This window comes from Chenopodium quinoa, unplaced genomic scaffold (assembly GCF_001683475.1).
Source record: "Chenopodium quinoa cultivar QQ74 unplaced genomic scaffold, ASM168347v1, whole genome shotgun sequence".
In the NCBI taxonomy this organism is placed as follows: Eukaryota; Viridiplantae; Streptophyta; class Magnoliopsida; order Caryophyllales; family Amaranthaceae; genus Chenopodium; species Chenopodium quinoa.
Window position 1 is genome coordinate 20401035 of NW_018742204.1, and position 18549 is coordinate 20419583.

The 18549-nt window shown below is 36.1% G+C and overlaps 4 protein-coding genes across 4 annotated transcripts; 3 read left to right on the forward strand and 1 right to left on the reverse strand.

Annotated features, from left to right (window-relative positions):
* Nucleotides 1-1226: 1226 nt before the first annotated feature.
* Nucleotides 1227-1838, reverse strand: LOC110685138 (clumping factor B-like). The gene has a single exon (XM_021861628.1). It carries the CDS (start codon nt 1836-1838, stop codon nt 1227-1229), a length of 612 nt encoding a protein of 203 aa, XP_021717320.1.
* Nucleotides 1839-2566: 728 nt separating this feature from the next.
* Nucleotides 2567-5906, forward strand: LOC110722407 (cytochrome c oxidase subunit 6a, mitochondrial-like). Its single transcript, XM_021901675.1, has 4 exons — nt 2567-2773; nt 3064-3179; nt 4079-4121; nt 5626-5906. The coding sequence occupies exons 1-4, from the start codon at nt 2659-2661 to the stop codon at nt 5661-5663; spliced, it is 312 nt and encodes a 103-aa protein (XP_021757367.1). The 5' UTR covers nt 2567-2658; the 3' UTR covers nt 5664-5906.
* A 1655-nt stretch (nt 5907-7561) lies between these two features.
* LOC110722416 (disease resistance protein RGA2-like) lies at nt 7562-13069 on the forward strand. The gene is given in 1 exon segment (XM_021901684.1): nt 7562-13069. A coding segment is annotated over 1 exon segment (3666 nt). The 5' UTR covers nt 7562-7757; the 3' UTR covers nt 11424-13069.
* Nucleotides 13070-15442: 2373 nt separating this feature from the next.
* On the forward strand, nt 15443-17510 carry LOC110722424 (cysteine desulfurase, mitochondrial-like). The gene is made up of 2 exons (XM_021901696.1): nt 15443-15726; nt 15840-17510. Exon 2 carries the CDS (start codon nt 15841-15843, stop codon nt 17200-17202), a length of 1362 nt encoding a protein of 453 aa, XP_021757388.1. The 5' UTR covers nt 15443-15726; nt 15840; the 3' UTR covers nt 17203-17510.
* The last annotated feature ends 1039 nt before the right edge of the window (nt 17511-18549 follow it).

The following is an 18549-nucleotide window of genomic DNA, read 5'->3' on the forward strand; positions in this document are numbered from 1 at the left end:
ATACAAAGCCAACATGATAATCATATAAGAATCAACATAACAGTATAACAACAACACTTAACAATACAAAGCGCACATACCACTGATGTCAGATGATCTTCCTCAATACAGAGAATCCATTTCAATAAAGCATTGTTAGTTTCCTAATATAGCAGCAAAACATGTTTAGTTATAAAGCGAAAAAAAGCATAGAACAATAGCAAAGCTAACGTGTAAAACACACTCCTGTCAACTTACCATAGCAAATGAATGGATACTACCATTTACAATAAACCACAACCTATTTTATACACATTTTACCCAAGCACAGGCACCATATAATAAGCACTACCTCCATAGTAACTGTATGCATGTGAACCACTGTATGCTATAATTATACTCAGATTCCTTCCAACCTTTAGATTCCCAATCATTACAAAATGCAGAAGCATTACTCAACAATGCACAACAAGACAACAAGAGCTATTGTAGATTCTTTATCCATGCAGCCTATTGCATTAAATTTCCACATCCTCATAATCACACATAGAATTTAACTATTCATAGAGTTCTACAACCATTGAATAAATAAAAAAACCAAATATAAATATGAAAACATTGCAAACCCTTTAAAGTAGTCTTGCTTATAGGTGCAAATAGCACTTGTGTTAAGACCTTATAAATACATGTTCACAATAGACACAAGCATTACATTGTTAGCTACATTACAATTTAATTACATGATTAGACACAAGCATTACATATATACTGCATGGCTTCATACAGCTTAACCAATTATAGCCATAAGCTAAATTCTATGTGTGCTTATGAGTATGTGGCTTCATACAACATAGTCAATTATAGTCATGAGTTAAATTCTCATAAGACAACATTAGTCATTCTCCTAAACCACTTATCAATACCAACCAAGTATACAGCATAGCCAATTATAGTCATAAGCAATAAACAACATATTCAACAGAAAAAACGGCAAAAAATTATAATTCAAAATACCAAAAGAAACTCAAGCATTATATATATACTTCATGGCTTGATACATTGTTTAATTACAATTTAGCAGACTATCTTTATACCTACAAATACCTTAGCATTCTACCATAATAGTTTACTTCTTAGGTTTAACATCAAAAGAACCCTAAATACAAAGCCCTACCCACATATTATCACTTCAAAAGTAAAAGACAAAAAGCACCTATAAAAGCAAAAGGCACTCTACTACTAGCCAATTATGGACTTCTCCTTCGACACATGTCGGAATCTTCACTTGACTCCTGATCTCCAGCATAATAATTGCCAGAATCAGAATCAAAACCGCTATCATTATCAGCATCAGAGTAATCACTGCGATCATGACCACTATCTGATTCAAGTAGTTCAGATGATTCCGGAACATAATCTTCGTCATCTTCGTTATTTGAGTCAGAAATCAAACTACTTTTTGACTCTTCATCACTCTCATCATCTTCGTCGGTCTCATCCTCTTCACCACTACCACGATCTTCCTCAGTCTTATCCTCTTCAGAAGGCTCAGCTACTCCCTGAATTTCATCTTTGTCTTGCTCACTGTCAATTTCAATAACAATCACTTTCGATTGTTGCCCATCATGCTCCACTTCCCTCTTCCTCTTATTGTTGTGTTCGCCTTCTTGCACCTTCCCCCTTCTGTTTCGTCTCCCTTGCTGTAATAATTCAAGGTACCTGTTCATTTTCTCTTTAACATCCGCACAGTAAGAAAGAAAACTAGCAATATTTTCATCTTCTGACTTATTAGAGATCGGCTTCCAGACAGGTGGTGTAAAACCTTTGCCGGAGCTAGCAGTACTATTCAAACTTCCCATTCCCTTCAACCAAGACAGAGACAGAGTATAGAAGGAACAAAGGGCAGAAGATGAACAGGACTGAACAGTACCGTTCAAGATTTGACTCTCCCAAAAAAAAAAAATATACTTTGTATTACATACCCACAGTCAAATGTCCCTTTTCATATTCCACTAATAAGTATAATTAGCTATAAATAATTCTTTATTGTAAGTATAATTACCTATTCATATAGTACTTTCTTTTCAGCATGAAATCTAACTACACGTGTGCTAGATACGGCTAGAAGCTTTTTCTTGTCTATTTTAGACACAATATAACTATAACGCACCAAATCCCTTACGTTAAATCAGAAACGTATAATTTAGATATACAAAAATAGCCAAAAAAAACCATACTTGTACATAGTGTTACGCGGTACAAAATTTGCAGTAGGAACACTAACACTAATGACTAAAATTATATAATCTCATACTATAAAAGAACCACAAATATCGCAATTGAAATACAAGTCAACAAATATTGCTTATCTTGTTATTGTAAAATATGTGAAGTTAGAAAATCTTCATTTTTTTATAGTAAATGTTCATTTTTGAACAAGGTACCATAAATATATACCTGGTGTCGAGGCCACCTTTCAACAACTAAAATAAGAAGCTTGCTAAACTATTTAGCCCAGCCCATATTCACCAAAAGATAGAACACCCGAACAGATTCGGATCCTTCAACCTGGAATTCTGGAAATTACAATTAGGTTCGCAAACTCCAATTTCATTTTCCCAGTTTTATTCATAAGAAGAAAAAGGAAAATTTAGAGAGAGAAAGTAGAGAGAAGCAACCATGGCGATGACTCTTGCTAAACTCAGATCCGGCGTTCAATCCGCCATCCGTGCTGGTCGTTCCTCCGATCTTTCCAAGCGCCCCTTCTCTTCTTCTGCCCACCACGATGTTGCCTGTAAATTTCTCTCTCTTAATCTTTTTTCCCTTACAGATTTGACCCTGAAATTCACAAATTTTTTGCTTTGATTTAAATACCCTTTTATGATTTTACGATATACATAAATCTGAATTACGATTTTCTCATGTTCGATTATTTAATTTAATCAATTAGGGTTTCATTTTGTTTTGGGCATTGAAGTTTTATAATTTCAATAGAATTGGGGGTATTTGATTTTCGTTTGCATGTGTTTTATTTTCTGGAAAATGGGTGTTGATTGTGTTTGTTTTGTATGTATTTATTTGAAGACGAGGCTAAAGAGGCATCAAAATGGGAGAAAATTACTTACCTTGGAATAATTAGTTGCACAACCTTGGCAATCTACCAACTTTCCAAGCCTCATCATCACTTCCCAGAGCCTCCTGTAAGTTCTATTTAAGTTTTACATTACTTATTTTTCCCTGTTGTTTTGCTCATTTGTCCCATTTGTTGTCAATTGCATTGGATTGAGTGTTGTTTTTTTGGCTATGATGCTAAATTATGCATCTGTTAAATTGATCGTATGAATTTTCGATCATTCCGTGATGGTTGGTGTCTATGCTCATTAGTACTTTAGGTTTCTTGTTTTTAAAAGCACAAGTAAAGGAAATGCTTCTATGTTTATTGCACTTTTTGGCTAATGCTAACCACTAGCTTTTTATTTAAATGTGTTTCATTTGTCAATAAATAATTCATAGTTTGTTATGGAATATCATTTTTCATCCTTTTATCAGCTAAATTAGCTTGTTTGAGCGGATTAATTCTTAATCTTAATTCCCATCCAATGGTCAAGATATTAGCTTGAGACTTTTAGAAATTACTTGCTCCTTAGCTAACTATGACCAGTGGAGATTTGATACACAATTCTAAATTTAGCCTAGTGGAAAGGAGAGCACCATATATCTACTAAGAGCACTTTGGGGGAGGGGATCGTTGCATTTCCCCCACTTTCTGTTGTTTATGTTTGTGTTTTCGTCATAAGTAATTGAGTTGATGTGGCGGATCATACGAGATCATGAAGATGATGTGCTTGGTGTGTGCATCTTTTTTAATTATATGCATTGTTTTACTTCATTTGTAAAATTTTATGCTACCTCCGTTACAAGTTATGTGCAACGATTTGACATAATGCAGAGAGGGAAAATGTGTAATCGTTGCACATAACTTGTAACGGAGGACACTAGTTGAAAAATGGCGTTTGCTTGATCATCTACATATCTTTATGTTGATACGAAGTACTTCATATATAGTATCTCATTTTTGTTTAATGTGAATTGTTTGCAGGCATACCCTTACATGCACATTCGCAACAAGGAGTTCCCATGGGGTATGGTTTCATTTAAATTATATTTCACTAATGATTTTTCGGTATTTTGTGCCATGTAAATTTGGCATTTTCATTTTGTTTCTTCTCTATAGGGTTTTGGGTTGCTTAAGATCTTTTGAAGGAATGTGAATTATTTTTTTTTTTTTGGGGGGGGGGATTTAGAAATACTCGTATGAAGCGGAGATAAATATAACGTCTATCATTGATTAGTATGATTCGAGAGGAATTGTTTATTTGGTTGTCAATTAGAGATGAACAAACTTAGAAGTAAAATTTTTGCAATTTCGATAGGAAAGTTGAATGACGCTTTTGTTGATTTGCTTTTCTTATTATCCCTTTTTTTTTTTGAAAAAAATTTCTAAACCTATCTTATGCATTAGTTAATACCCCATATCAAACATGAGTTTCCAACCTTTTTCATTTCAGTCTATTTTTCTTTACCCTATTAATTCCTCTTAACCAACTTGTTGGCGACCTTGTTAAGTCTGTCTCATGTATTTCGGTATACTGGCGTTTTTATTTGTACACAGGAGGTCTGTTTATGTTTGTTACATACATTGCCTTATTCTCATGTGGCATTACTTATTTGAAGACATTTTTCAATTGTTGGTTAACTCCATAAAGTCAACCCCTTTTCCTGGACAAACTACAATCAAATGGTTCACTCCTATCTCTGATATAGTACAGGAATATGCCCTGTATACTATATCAAGATTTAGAGACAACAGTTGTCGTATTGGTTATAATAAATTTACGAATCACTACTCTGATCATGGTTGATAGGTAATACTTGTTAGAGTCGTTACAAGGAATTATCTGGATCCAAGTCCACATGAATCTCTCATGGCTGTTTTATGGGTGAAGACTGGCTTATATTATTTATGTTATGATTTAGGATAGCCCCTGTTTATATTTTGCAGGGTTGACATATTTGATAGCTAATTATCACTATTATAATGTACAGCTATAGTTGTGTTAGGAAATCACCAATCCGAGCCAAGTCTACAACATCATTTTTTCATAATGATTTTTTTGTTTGTTTGTTACTGCATCCTTTATTGACATCTATGTGTGGTGAAGTTTTGTTTTTAGCAACCCTGAACCACGTAGTTTTGAAGTCTGATTTTATATCTGCCTTTAATTTTTTGTTTTGGTTACAGGCCTTTCTTTTCTTATCCTGAACTACCATGTCTTTTTGGCTCTAGCTCCACTTTCTTCAATGTCAATATTAGTTGCATTCTTTTTCTTTCTTTTTTTTTTGTTTCCTATTGATCATAAATAAAAAAAAGTTATAGATAGATATTATTTCATCTACTAAAATTTTTGAATTTATATACATTTGAATGGGAAACATTTAGTTATTGTAAACATACAAGTGAATTAGCATGGATTTGATCAATTGTCTTCACACTTGTGCATGCCCCTTGTGAAAATCTTTGCTATGCCATATACTTGATGTCTTTGCTCCTTATAAGCCTTTCTGACCGTCTTTTTTGGTTTTCAGGACCTGATGGGCTCTTTGAGGTGAAGGAACATCATTAATCATTCTGTTTTTCTCTTCCTGTTTCATGTTATTGTCATTGGATCAATCTCGTCTTTGGAAGACGAATTTCCTACTTCAATGTTTTTCATAGTGCTCAAGCACTCAAAATTCTTTGTCGAGATGAATGTACGGACAGTTTGTGGGTGGGTATTGGTCTTTTGTGATTTGGACATGCCTTTTGACTGTAATTCTTCAAATAAAATATGGTCAATACTTAATACGCATTCAGCATTCTTATCTTACCATAGTATTCATTGTTCTTGAATATATACCAGAATTGTCCCCTCTTGTTGGTTGACATTTTGTAAAGTTTGTCAAACCAAGGAGTGTATCTAAAAAAGAGTGAAGTTGTGATTACAAATTACAGCCGAAGTCCCATATGGAGCATTGATTCTTTTTTTTTTTTCCCTCTTAACCCCCTCTCCCCGAAACCCCTTCCCTCCCCCATGAAAACCCCACCTAAAACCAGCCCCTCTACCTTTGTAACCCCCACCATGACACCAGACCTCTTTCCATCCTTGTTAGGTCTGGTCTGGTTAGGGTTTTAAGGATGGGTGAGGGGTTGGGGATTGGTTTTAAGGTGTTTCGTGGGGGAGGTAGGGGGGTTTTGGGGAAGGGGGGTTGGGATAGGGAGAGAAGGGTTCAGTAGCGGCGCCGGGGGCAGGCTGGCAGGGGATGGGTGGTGCCTTGTGGGGGAAGGGTTTTTTTTTTTTTTTTTTTTTTTTATATATAGTAAGATTTTAATTAAAACGTATCATTAATATTCTAATAATTCACGATTACTAAAAGTTTTTTTTTAGTATCAAAGAGAATTTCCGATCTCTAAAAATTTTAAATTTGAATATCTTCATCGATGTTTAGATTTGGGTAATGTTTGCTCTAATATGTAAGTTGCGATTGAGATTATACAAAAATGTTTGAGGTGAGTCAACATCGAAAAATTTGGTCAATTATGGAAATCTGATTGTATTTTACAACATTTAATCTTGTACGAAGTATTATGTAATTTTTTATAATTTTTACTCGGTAGTTTCTCAATAATTTGGGTTTTATTAGATTATTTATGACAAAAAAGTCCTTTTAAATCGTGTTTAAAAAAAAAAATCCTTTTAAATATAATGAAAGACGAAACTATTATACTCCGTACTGTAGTAACCAAAGTAAGCAGTACTAATGTACTATGCTTACGGCTTACCCATGTCAAATTTTATGATGCATAAATTCGTAATTTAGAAGTTAATCCGACCACTATTAAACCCAATTATTAATTAATAAATTTTAATTTTACAAAAATGTTTAATTTGTAATTTTGTAGGGTTGGGTACTTGTCAACTTGGGTGACATCTCCATCAAACTCGTGGGTCACATTTTCTTCCTCTCACAGCATCTCCGCTACAGTCGTTGTTCCTTAAACATGCTCTCAAGGTGTTCGATCATATGTCTGTAAGAGATTTTTTTTGCCTTTTCCTTTTTTTTTTTTTTCAATTACAATATAAATTTTTGAAATAACGCATTTATTTTAGTATGTATATAATTATAATATGGAGGGAGTATTTGTGATATAATTATTTCCCCAGTAATAATAATCATCTTGCATACTTTTATCGGATTTTCCAATGACTGTAGTAGTAGTGTTTGTCTTGTACTTGGGATAGATGCTCTTTTGCTTCTCTTTCACTGTTGATCCTTTTTAATTAGCAATGACCCAAACCATTGTGGTGTTTTTTTGGGTGGTTTGATAACGTGATTAAGAGAATCTTGTTTTAATCGATGAAAATGCACGGTTTTCTATCGTTAATTGCCCTTTTAAGTATTAATAATTCCTGTTAATGGTGCTTGACTGCTAGCTGGCATATTAAGGATCCGATTGATTGACTAAGAGGAAACCAATAATCAAAGGTGTGAAAAATGATTAAAAAAAATTGATAATAAAATGTAGTAAAATGAAAGATGTCTCCAATCTTTACATAAAGTAATTTTGTTTTAATTACTCACTTGGCCAGTGTATCATTAACAGTAGTGGTATCATTAACAAAGTCACATCTTGCATTTTTTGGTAAGAGAAAACTACTTACAATTACAAAGAGAGAAATATGGCTGAAGCAGTATTGTTTGGCATTGCACAGGAAGTCCTGAAGAGTTTGGAATCTGAGGCCCTTGCAGAGATTGCCTCGGCTTGGGGCTTCAAGTCTCGGCTCGATAAGCTCAAGGATACCATCAACACCCTTAAGGATGTGCTGTTGGATGCTGAAGCGAGGCAAGCTGACAATCTCCCTGATAGCCATGCTGTTCGTGGTTGGCTTCAGAGGCTTACCACTGTTGTCTATGAAGCTGATGACTTGTTCGATGAGTTCCACACTATAGCATCCCGCAAGCAGCTCTTGGGTGGAAACAAAGTGACTCGAGAGGTACAAACTTTCTTATCCCGCTACAATCAGATGATATTTGCCTTTCGTGTTTCCAAAAAGATTAAATCAATTCGGGAAAAGCTTGCTGATATAGTCAGTGATGGTACACAGTTTAACTTTGTACCCTGCTCTCATGAGGGAGGAAGAGTAATGAACAGAACTATGAGAGTTCAGACAGATTCTTATGTTCATGTTGAAGAAGTTATTGGTAGAGATGATGATAAGAAACTCATCTTAGGTGTGCTGCTTGCTTCATCTTCCACTGGCGTCGACCACGAGCAGAGAGAAGAGATGCTTCCTGTCATCCCAATTGTGGGAATGGGTGGCATGGGGAAGACCACTTTAGCTCAACTCATATATAACGATCCTCAAGTTAAGGAGTACTTTGAGATGAGATTATGGGCCTGTGTTTCAGAGGACTTTGATATTCAGGAAATCACTAAGAAGATCCTCAGGTCTGCAACCAACACAGAGATACCGGAGTTAGATATGGAACAGCTACAAGGTCGATTGCGGGGAATTTTGGGTGAGAAAAAATACTTTCTTGTCCTAGATGACGTGTGGAATAATAATCGTGAGAAATGGCTCAAGCTAAGAGCTTATTTGAAGGTTGGTAGAAAGGGAAGTAAAATCGTGGTAACTACTCGATCAAGTGAGGTGGCTGAAATAATGAGCACTTTTCCTCCTCATGAATTACAAGGTCTATCAGAGGAAAGGTCTTGGGAATTATTTAAAAAGACGGCATACAATGAAGAATCTCAACAAAATCCACGATTAGTGGAGGTAGGCGAGGAGATTGTTGAGAAGTGTGGGAGACTCCCTTTGGCCATAAGAACCATAGGCAGTCTGCTTTATGGCAAGGAGGAGAGGAAGTGGTTGTCAATCAAGGATGTAAGTCTTGCAAAAATACCTGAGAGCCAATGTGATATTATGAGTATTCTTAGGCTCAGCTACCATCACTTATGGTCGCCATTGAAAAATTGTTTCGCTTATTGCTCTTTGTTTCCAAAAGATACTGAGTTGGACAAAGAATTGTTAATAGATCTTTGGATGGCAGAGGGTTTCATTACTCCAGAATTCAATGAAAACCAAAGTATAGATGAAGCTGCAGAGGACTATTTTCAAACTTTGCTACAAAGGGGCTTTTTTCAAGATATAACCAGAAATGAATGGGGGGCTATTACAAGCTGCAAAATGCACGACTTGATGCATGATCTTGCTCAAGAAGTGGCTGGAGTCAAGTGCAAGGTTGGAATGTTTGCAGAAAGTGACTTTGATGACAAAATCCTCCACTTGTCCTTAGCTTATCGTTTGACCTCGTTATGGAAAATTCCAATTCCAACTAACATGCTTAATTTGAAGCTGCTGCGTACGTTTCTTTTGCCTGAGCAATCAAGTGATGGGTCTCCCTTAAGCAAATCAGTTTGCCGACAGTTAATGAGAAGATTTAGTTGCTTGCGGGTGTTGGATCTACATCACCTGGACCTTAAGAGTTTGCCCAGTTCAATTGGTAAGCTTATTCACTTGAGATTCCTCAATTTATCAAGAACAGATATTGAAAAACACCCTGAAACTATCACAAACCTTCAGAATTTGGAAACACTAAATCTAAATTGTTGTTCTCAGCTTAGAACACTACCTAAAGATATTAGAAAACTTGCTAAGTTGAGGAGGCTTGATGTGGCTGAATGTGACAATTTGAATCACATGCCATCAGGGTTAGCAAGATTTACATTGCTGAATAGGCTTCCTTTTTTTATAGTAAATTATGAGCATTCTGCAGAGTTATGGAACAAGCCCAACAGTACGGCTAAATTGAGTGATCTAAAGGAACTCAATAACTTGAGAGGTGAGCTGTGCATAAAGATATGCAGAGATTTTGATATGAACATGCTACAAGAAGCAATGGAAGCAGACCTGACTAAGAAACAGGGGCTGATTAAATTGACAATAAGCTTTCAAGAAACATTCCGCATTCTAAAAGAAGCAGATAAATATTGTAATCATGATGAAGCTGTGCTGGAGGGCCTCAAACCGCATTCTAGTTTAAGGAGTCTGTGTTTTGAAAACTACAAGGGTCAGAAGCTCCCGAGCTGGGCAAGGAAAGGTGATTTGTGTATTAGTCTTCCAAATTTGGTTGAAATTGTACTCTATGAATGTAGTTGTCAACAGGTCCCTTTATTTAGTCAACTGCGTTTCTTGAAGCATCTTAGACTTATGTGTATGGATAGTGTTGAGTATATGGAGGATGGTGTATGTGACATTTCCTCATCATCATCAAAATCGCAAGGGATCAAAACTCCATTCTTCCCATCTCTTGAAGTACTGTGGTTGTATAAAATGAAAAATCTGAAAGGATGGTGGAAAGGACTCGGAGTAGAAGCACTTGGGAGTACAAATGATTCGGAAAATACATCGTCATCTGAATTAGTTGGGGCAGGCAAACAATATGATCATTCCATATAATTTTGTAATCTCTCAAAATTGTTTATAGAAAAATGTCCAGAAATGAAATTCCTGCCACTTTGTCCAAAAGTGGAGGTTTTGAATCTAAAAGCCTCCAATGAGAGGCTCTCAGTATTGAAGATTGCAACAATAACCGCATCTTGTTCTGGTTCGGGAAGGGCTGATTTGAAGTTGAAGGAGCTGAGGATCGATAATGTGGAAGACCAACTTATGCCCCTCCCTAAACAATGTCTGAACCAGCTTTCTTCGCTAGCTGTCCACAACGATCACAAGCTGGTGAACACTAAAAGTCTCATAGAAACGTTTGCAACTCTGTCTTATTCACTCCGACATTTGAGTTTCTGCGAATGTAATAACTTGAGAAGCATATCTCAAGGCCTAGAACATCTAACTGGATTGGAAAATTTGGCGTTTAGGAGTTGTTCAGAGCTTGATCTATTATCAGTAAATGAACTACAAACGCCAAGTGGAGAGGGAGATGAAGATGGCAGAAAGATGATGCCATGGAAAGCCTTCAAAACTAATCTTCGCTCTTTGGTTTTGGATGGACTTCCTAAAATGGTGGGTCTTCCGAGTGGTCTTCAACATTTGACGAACCTCCGTTATCTGGAACTAACAAGTAATGAAGAACTGAGGGAAATACCGGAATGGATAAGCTGTCTGTGCTCTCTTGAAGATTTTTCATTGTATAACTGTCCCAAATTGACATATCTACCAGAAGCCCTTCGCAAGATCACCTCCCTAAATAAACTCACTATCGGAGGATGTCCAGGGTTGAGAAAAAGATGTCAACGTCCAAATGGTCTTGATTGCCACAAGTTTCAGCATGTCCCTATTGCTATTGTTAGAGACGAATGGGATTTTTCTTGTGATGGTTTTTTTTAGTTGCATCTATTTCATCATAACATAAACATTTTAAATTGGTTGTATTACTTTTCTTTTTAGTTAATAAACTCTTTCTATTGATCTTGTGGGTCCATAGGTTTATTTTCTCTATCTTTTTCATGTCTCATCTCGAAAAATGCTTAAAAGTCCGCAATTTGCAAAGTGAGAAGTTATCTTTTTTAAATATTGTATGCTACTTAATTGTTTATCACTTGAATTTGATTTCATGCCGGAGAACTTTGCAATGTTCGTATATTTAAAAATTATGTTTAAGAAAATTTGAGTTTTAACTCCAAAAAAAACATCAAAATGATTTTTAACACTATTAACAAAATAAATTATTTTAACACCACTGAAATAGATTTTACCTCTACTTAATAGTTTCCGTCGGAAATTTAGTTAAGTTGAGTCCATTATGCCATGTGTCGCCATATTATTGGTTTAAAAAAAGAAAAATAAAAAAATCCCTAAAAACTAACCCCTCCACCCTACCCTTATCGCCGGCTAGCAGTCGCCACCACTGCCCCCCTCCGACACCCACGTTCCTAGCCCCAGCCACTGGAAACTTCGCCCCCTCCCTTTCTCCCATCCCAAAACCGACAACCCCTCCCCAACAGGCACCAAAAACTGCTAGTCATGTTTCAAACCCACCATAAACGATTGTTAGCGGTCAAAATTGACCATGGCCTAAGTGGTCAATTTCGTCTATAAGCCGTTCAATTTCTTCTGGTAGGTAGCTTAAAGTCCCGAAATATCATCTGGTAGGTGGCTTAGAGCCTCGGAAATTTCATCCGGTAGGAACCTTAGAGCCCGAAAATTTAATCTGATAGGCACCTTAGAGCCCTGGAATTTTCATCCAATAGTTAGCTTAGAGGCCCAGAAATCCCTACTTTATAAAAAGTAGAAAATGACTCTTATGAATAGTGAACGAACTATTATGCCCTTCAAAATATTTATTTACCTTTTTACCCTTATCGTTAATTCTTTCTAATCCTTCCTACACTTTTTCCTGCCACACGTTACATTTCCTTACTCGTTAATTAGTTAGAGCTTTCTTTCTTCTCCATCTCTGTTCATCTTCTCCATTGAAGTATGGTTACTCTTGAGCATTTTTTAAAACTTTTTCTCTCATCTCCATCTCCATTGAGGCATTGAAGTACGGGATACTCTTGAGCTTTTTCAATTTACCACGGCAGTTAAAAATGAAGCGGCGTCACAATTATGTTGGAGGTCCGGTTTATTTAAGAAGACCTAAAATAATGGAGGGTCTTCCATCCATGGCAGATGCAAATTGGTCTTTAGTTACTCAAACCTCCATATATATCCTACCTACGTTAGAAGTTAGAGTCTTCAATTATTACTCATTTGTTTAATAAGTTTCCAATTGGTCATATCTTTATAATATTATTATGCTATTTAATAATTTTAAGTTTTACCCCTACTATTGTAGTACGAATCATAGTGAGCATTCACATTTTTTGTGTAAAGATTGAGGTTATTATCAACAAGTTTCCAGTTGCTATTAATTACAAACTATAGTAGGTATTACCAAAATTAAGTGGTTTTGTTAGAGCTCATTTGCAATTGTATAATCCTCATGTATTGACTTAATTTTTGGGGTTCATTGGACATTAACAAGTTTTTGGTTTATGGTTGGACTAGACTTGGTGGGTGGATGTCCTATGGGCTGCTTTAATAAGTACATTTGAAATTTTTAAGTAGAATCCTTCTAGGTATTAATTTTATTTCTGTGTGAATTTATATGCTAAGAGAGATTTTATATGTGAATGAAAGCATACATGAATAAGAGTTGGATGAAGTCATAGTTGCCTGGAATGTCGCTGAAAATGTTAGCCTAATGTTCACAAGGCTACAATTCTGATCTATATCACTCACAACATTTTCTTATGTTGTCATATAATCAAAAGTAATAATTGACCGGCAATAAAGATGATAATTGATAAATGTGAAAAAGTTTTTCATATGCTCAATGGAGGCCATATTTAATTTATTACACAACATCTTATGTTATCAATATGTCATAGGAAGCTTAAAATACTACTTAAAAATAATTTACAATAATTATTCCCGTTAATGAAAAACAATAGTAATCGTCCACAACTAAAGTACTCGTTGATTCCGTGCAGTTAGTCTCCAAAATTAAGAAGAATTCCTTCTCATTTGCAGCAGTTGATGGTATTTTAGAAGACATTGTTGGGGTTAGTTCGAATTTTTCTTCCATTATTTGGTCCCATGTAAAGCGTGAGGGTAATTTTGTTGCCCATCACCTAGCTAGGTTAGTGCCGTGTGGTCGTGAGCAAGTGTGGGAAAATCTTGTTCCAAATGAGGTTTCCCCGTATGTACTCTTGGACAATATTTCGTTGAATTAATTGCACTGACTGCTTTCTTTCAAAAAAAAAAAAAAAAAAAAAAAAAAAGTACTTGCTGTTTCTAAATCCACCCAAACACTGCCAGATTTTAGCTACACTTGTGATAATTATGTACACATGTGATAAATGGATATTGTCATTCCTAAACACAAGTTGGCTGCCCTAGTTTCTTAAAAATATGTTCATAATGCAATTTTTTTACCTTCTGTTAATCTTTTAGAGAAAATCTTCCATCAATATCATAAATCAATATTAACGGTTTAACACTGTATTAAAGAAAGATGAAAGTAGTTGTAAAAAAAAAATGAAAATGCATACTTAATGATGATTAGAATAATTTTTGAGTCGAAACTCTTCAAAGAGTATAGTTAATTAAAAGGGTAAGATTGGAAATATATTTTTCCATAAAAAAGTTCTTTTGTTCTACGGAGTACATTTGAAATTTTTTATCATGGAGGCGAATGCACCATGCTCTGTGCATCCGATTTTCTTTAAAAAAAAAAGGCGGAATGAATATATAATTGTTCAGTAAAGAACATATAGTTGTTTTGTAAATAATATATAGTTATTTTATAAAGAACATCAAATATGGTTGTTTTGTAATAAACATATAATTGTTTTGTAACGAACATATAACTTTTTTTGTTAAAAAAAACATCCAGCTTTATGTTCTTTGTATATATTTAAAGAACATCCATTAATAAAGAGCATGATAATATAATGTAATGAATATTATTTTTATTCAATAATAATAATAATAAAAAAACATAATAGTATTTTTTAAAGAACATTTAGCTTTTCAATCTTTAAATGAATTATTTAACCCATAGATGAAGAGTTTTGGTAATTATCATTTGTTTGAATTTTTTAGAGAGAGGAATAAAAATTTTAGAGAGAGAAATAGAAAATTTATAGAGAAAAAGAAATTCTTCTAATAGAAGACGATGGCTGAGCATTTAGATCGAGTTTCGTGGTGTTTTTAATCATTGTTTGTTAATGGAGTGATTTTTAATGAATTGAAGGTGAATATGTGGATTTGTTAATCAAAGATTGAAGGTAATTTTGAATGAAATTTTGTATTTATTTTTCTTTAATTGTGTTACTTTAGATTTGAATTAGAATATTTTGTAATCATAAAATTCATTGTTTATTTTCTTTTTAAAATTTAATGAATCTGAATATAGATGTTGAATTTGAGAATAATGTGACAAAGGTTGAAGATGACGTTCTTTATAAGATAGTGTTATGTTCATTTTTTTAATTTTTACAATTCTATAATATGTTCTTTTCACCTTAACTAAAATGTTCTTCATAGAAGGTGGCTAGGAGAGGAGATAAGGTCTGTTACTGATTCCTCTAGTGAATCCTTCCTAGAAGGTGGCACATAGGTTTTGGGTTTACAGCTTAGCCTTTGTAAGTTGTAATTTTTCACCTTTTTGGTAAAAAAATCTTTATTTGCCAAAAAAAAAAAAGTTCTTTTTATCTAGCTAAATGTTTTTTACATCTATATATAATATTCTTTTTGTGCTTTTTTGGGAGCGGATGTACAATATGCACCATGCTTATTGTACATCTGCCTCTACGAACCGCTAATTGACTTACATTTAGGTGATTAAAGTAAAAAATGTTTGATTTGTAGGGTTGGGTGGCATCCTCATCAAACTCGTGGTCACATTTCCTTCCTCTCACCACATCTCCCCAACAGTCGGTGTTTCCTTCCAAATCCCTCCCTTAAACCCCTCTCATCCTCATTTCTCTAATTCTCTCCATTTTCTCAACCCTACTATTATTCTTCCATTAATCAAAGGAAATTCCATTTTATCATTTTATCTCAATTACTTCCCAATTAACCCAATTTCAAAACCCTAATTTTACTTTCTCTCTCCTCTTTGCAATCCCCATTTCTCGCCCAGGTACTCTTCAATCCAATTTCCTGGATTTCTGTTCTTCATTTGTTTGAGATTCAATTGATTTTGAATTCCTGTTTTTCAATTTTATTTTGAGATTTCTCCTTTTCATTTCACAGAATGACTTTCTCGAAGCATCTAATCTCCAAACTCCGCAACCTCCAACCCATCTCTCAAACCCTAATCCGCCCCTTCTCCACCGCCGCCGCCGCCGCCACCGTCGATACACCGTCAGAAGACTCACCCATCTCCATGAAAGGGGTCAAAATCTCCGGTCGCCCACTCTACCTTGACATGCAAGCAACCTCTCCGGTTGACCCACGTGTCCTCGACGCCATGCTCCCCTTCTACATCTCCCAATACGGCAACCCCCATAGTCGGACCCACCTTTACGGTTGGGAATCCGAAGCTGCCGTCGAAACAGCACGCACCCAAGTGGCGCGTCTAATCAACGCGTCACCCAAGGAAATCATCTTCACCTCCGGCGCAACAGAGTCCAACAACATATCCGTTAAAGGGCTTATGCACTTTCACCGGACAACCAAGCGCCACGTCATCACTACTCAGACGGAGCACAAGTGTGTATTGGATTCGTGCCGTCATCTCCAGCAAGAGGGGTATGAGGTTACTTATCTTCCTGTTGAGAAAGATGGGCTTATTGATTTGGGTAAGTTGAGGGATGCGATTCGACCCGATACTGGGTTGGTTTCGATTATGATGGTGAATAATGAGATTGGAGTGATTCAACCTGTTGATGAGATTGGGAAGATTTGTAAGGAGTTTAATGTTGCGTTTCATACGGATGCGGCGCAGGCGTTGGGGAAGGTGCCGATTGATGTGGAGAAGATGAATGTGAGTTTGATGAGTTTGAGTGGGCATAAGATTTATGGGCCTAAAGGGGTTGGGGCGTTGTATATTAGGAGGAGGCCTCGGGTTCGGGTTGAGCCGCAGATGAATGGGGGTGGGCAAGAGAGGGGGATAAGGAGTGGGACTGTGCCGACTCCGTTGGTTGTCGGTTTCGGGGCTGCTTGTGATGTGGCGTTGAGGGAGATGGAGTATGATGGGAAGAGGGCGAAAGTGTTGCAGGAGAGGTTGTTGAAGGGGATTAGAGATAAGGTGGATGCTGTGGTTGTGAATGGTAGTGCTGAGAGGCGGTACCCGGGGAATTTGAACTTGTCGTTTCGGTTTGTTGAAGGGGAGAGCTTGTTGATGGGGTTGAAGGAGGTGGCGGTTTCGAGTGGGAGTGCTTGTACTAGTGCTAGTTTGGAGCCTAGTTATGTGTTGAGGGCGCTTGGGGTGGATGAGGAGATGGCTCATACCTCGATTAGGTTCGGGATTGGGAGGTTTACCACGGAGGAAGAGGTTGATAAGGCGGTCGAGTTGACTGTGAAACAGGTTCAAAAGTTGAGAGAGATGAGCCCTCTTTATGAAATGTATCAGCAAGGGATTGATATTAAGAGCATTCAATGGTCTCAACACTGAGCTTTGAAGGGTTTGATCAATTGATTGGCTGAATGTGGGCATCTGTAATGTAGACATCCTGTATATTAGAAGAGCAGCTCAGAGCGCGAGTTCGGCTGTCTAAAAACAGGTTTATCTCTTATACCAATTCGAGCTTTGAATTGCTTTATAGACTTATTTTGAGTATGTATCAACTATATGAGCCAGGATTGTTGAGAGCTGATTGTCTTTAAACCAAACATTACCTAGGCTTATAATAGTATGTAAATTACTCTACGAGAAATCTTTTTGAACTTTGCAATGGTAATAAATGGCACGTGTTTGTTACATCTATTTTGCAAGTTCTTGTTATGTGTTGCCCTTTGTGAATATTGTGGTTTTGTAATTTTGTTGTTTGTAATCATTGAACAAGTATGGTTTGCCTGACAATGATAGGAGCTCGTGTAGGTTCGAATTGCTTAAATGCTACTCAGATACAGTGCTTAGTGTTCATCATATTTAGTTTACTTCTGCTCTGTATCTCAAGTAGAGTTGGGATGCTTTCTTAATCTGAGTACTGCAGTCCTTTACTACAATACTTGTTAAAACAGAAGTATACTTCACTACATCAGATAAATTGTCTGGAGTTCAATTTCACACCATTCTGTAAAGTTTAATTCAGTCAATGGTCCTATATTCCTGGTCGATACTGACTAGTCCAATGAACCAGAACTTTTGGTTTCCTTGTTTGTCTTCTGGATATAGCCTTTGCTTGGACTCGCTTTTGTAGTCGTCAACTCCCATGGTTATTGGGTTGATCCGTGATTATTTGTGCCTGTAGGCTGAGAATCATAATGTCACATTAGAATCAGTGTGTATACATCATACATATATCAATGTCGGTAATAACTCTTTTATGGTTTGTTGGATGGTACTTAATACAGTGACACATATGGTACATGATGATTATGATCCCAATTTTAAGTATTGTTCTGTGAAAATGTAATTGGTATTTGTAAAGAGGGGGACTTTGGTTTGCAAAATAATTTGATCTTTATTTTATGCGAAACCAAACACCCCATTAGCTAGGCTGCATAATATTAGGGCCTTCTAGTAGCTATAAGCCTCTAGGACACTAGAAGAAATGAAGGAAAGCAGCAGAAGCCTACTTTAGCATGAGTCATCGCAAGGTTTCTGCAATGGGCCCTGGGGTGATGGAAATGTAATGAGCTTAGGTCCTTTTGAGCTTCTCGTCAGGCTTAGTCATCCCATCACGAGAAACCATTGCAGGGAAAAATCAGAAAATAGCTAGATAGGATCATATGGTTGCATTATGAGACCAATTATCTACAAGGTGGGGGCTAATTCATTATCATCACTAGGGGTTAT

What these genes read in the sequence shown, in the direction of transcription:
- LOC110685138 (XM_021861628.1), bottom strand. Translation starts at nt 1,838, where the DNA reads ATGGGAAGTTTGAATAGTACTGCTAGCTCCGGCAAAGGTTTTACACCA.
- LOC110722407 (XM_021901675.1), top strand. Translation starts at nt 2,659, where the DNA reads ATGGCGATGACTCTTGCTAAACTCAGATCCGGCGTTCAATCCGCCATC. An exon ending in TGCCCACCACGATGTTGCCT is followed by an intron (nt 2,774 to 3,063) that starts GTAAATTTCTCT and finishes ATTTATTTGAAG; the next exon opens with ACGAGGCTAAAGAGGCATCA. An exon ending in ATCACTTCCCAGAGCCTCCT is followed by an intron (nt 3,180 to 4,078) that starts GTAAGTTCTATT and finishes AATTGTTTGCAG; the next exon opens with GCATACCCTTACATGCACAT.
- LOC110722424 (XM_021901696.1), top strand. Translation starts at nt 15,841, where the DNA reads ATGACTTTCTCGAAGCATCTAATCTCCAAACTCCGCAACCTCCAACCC.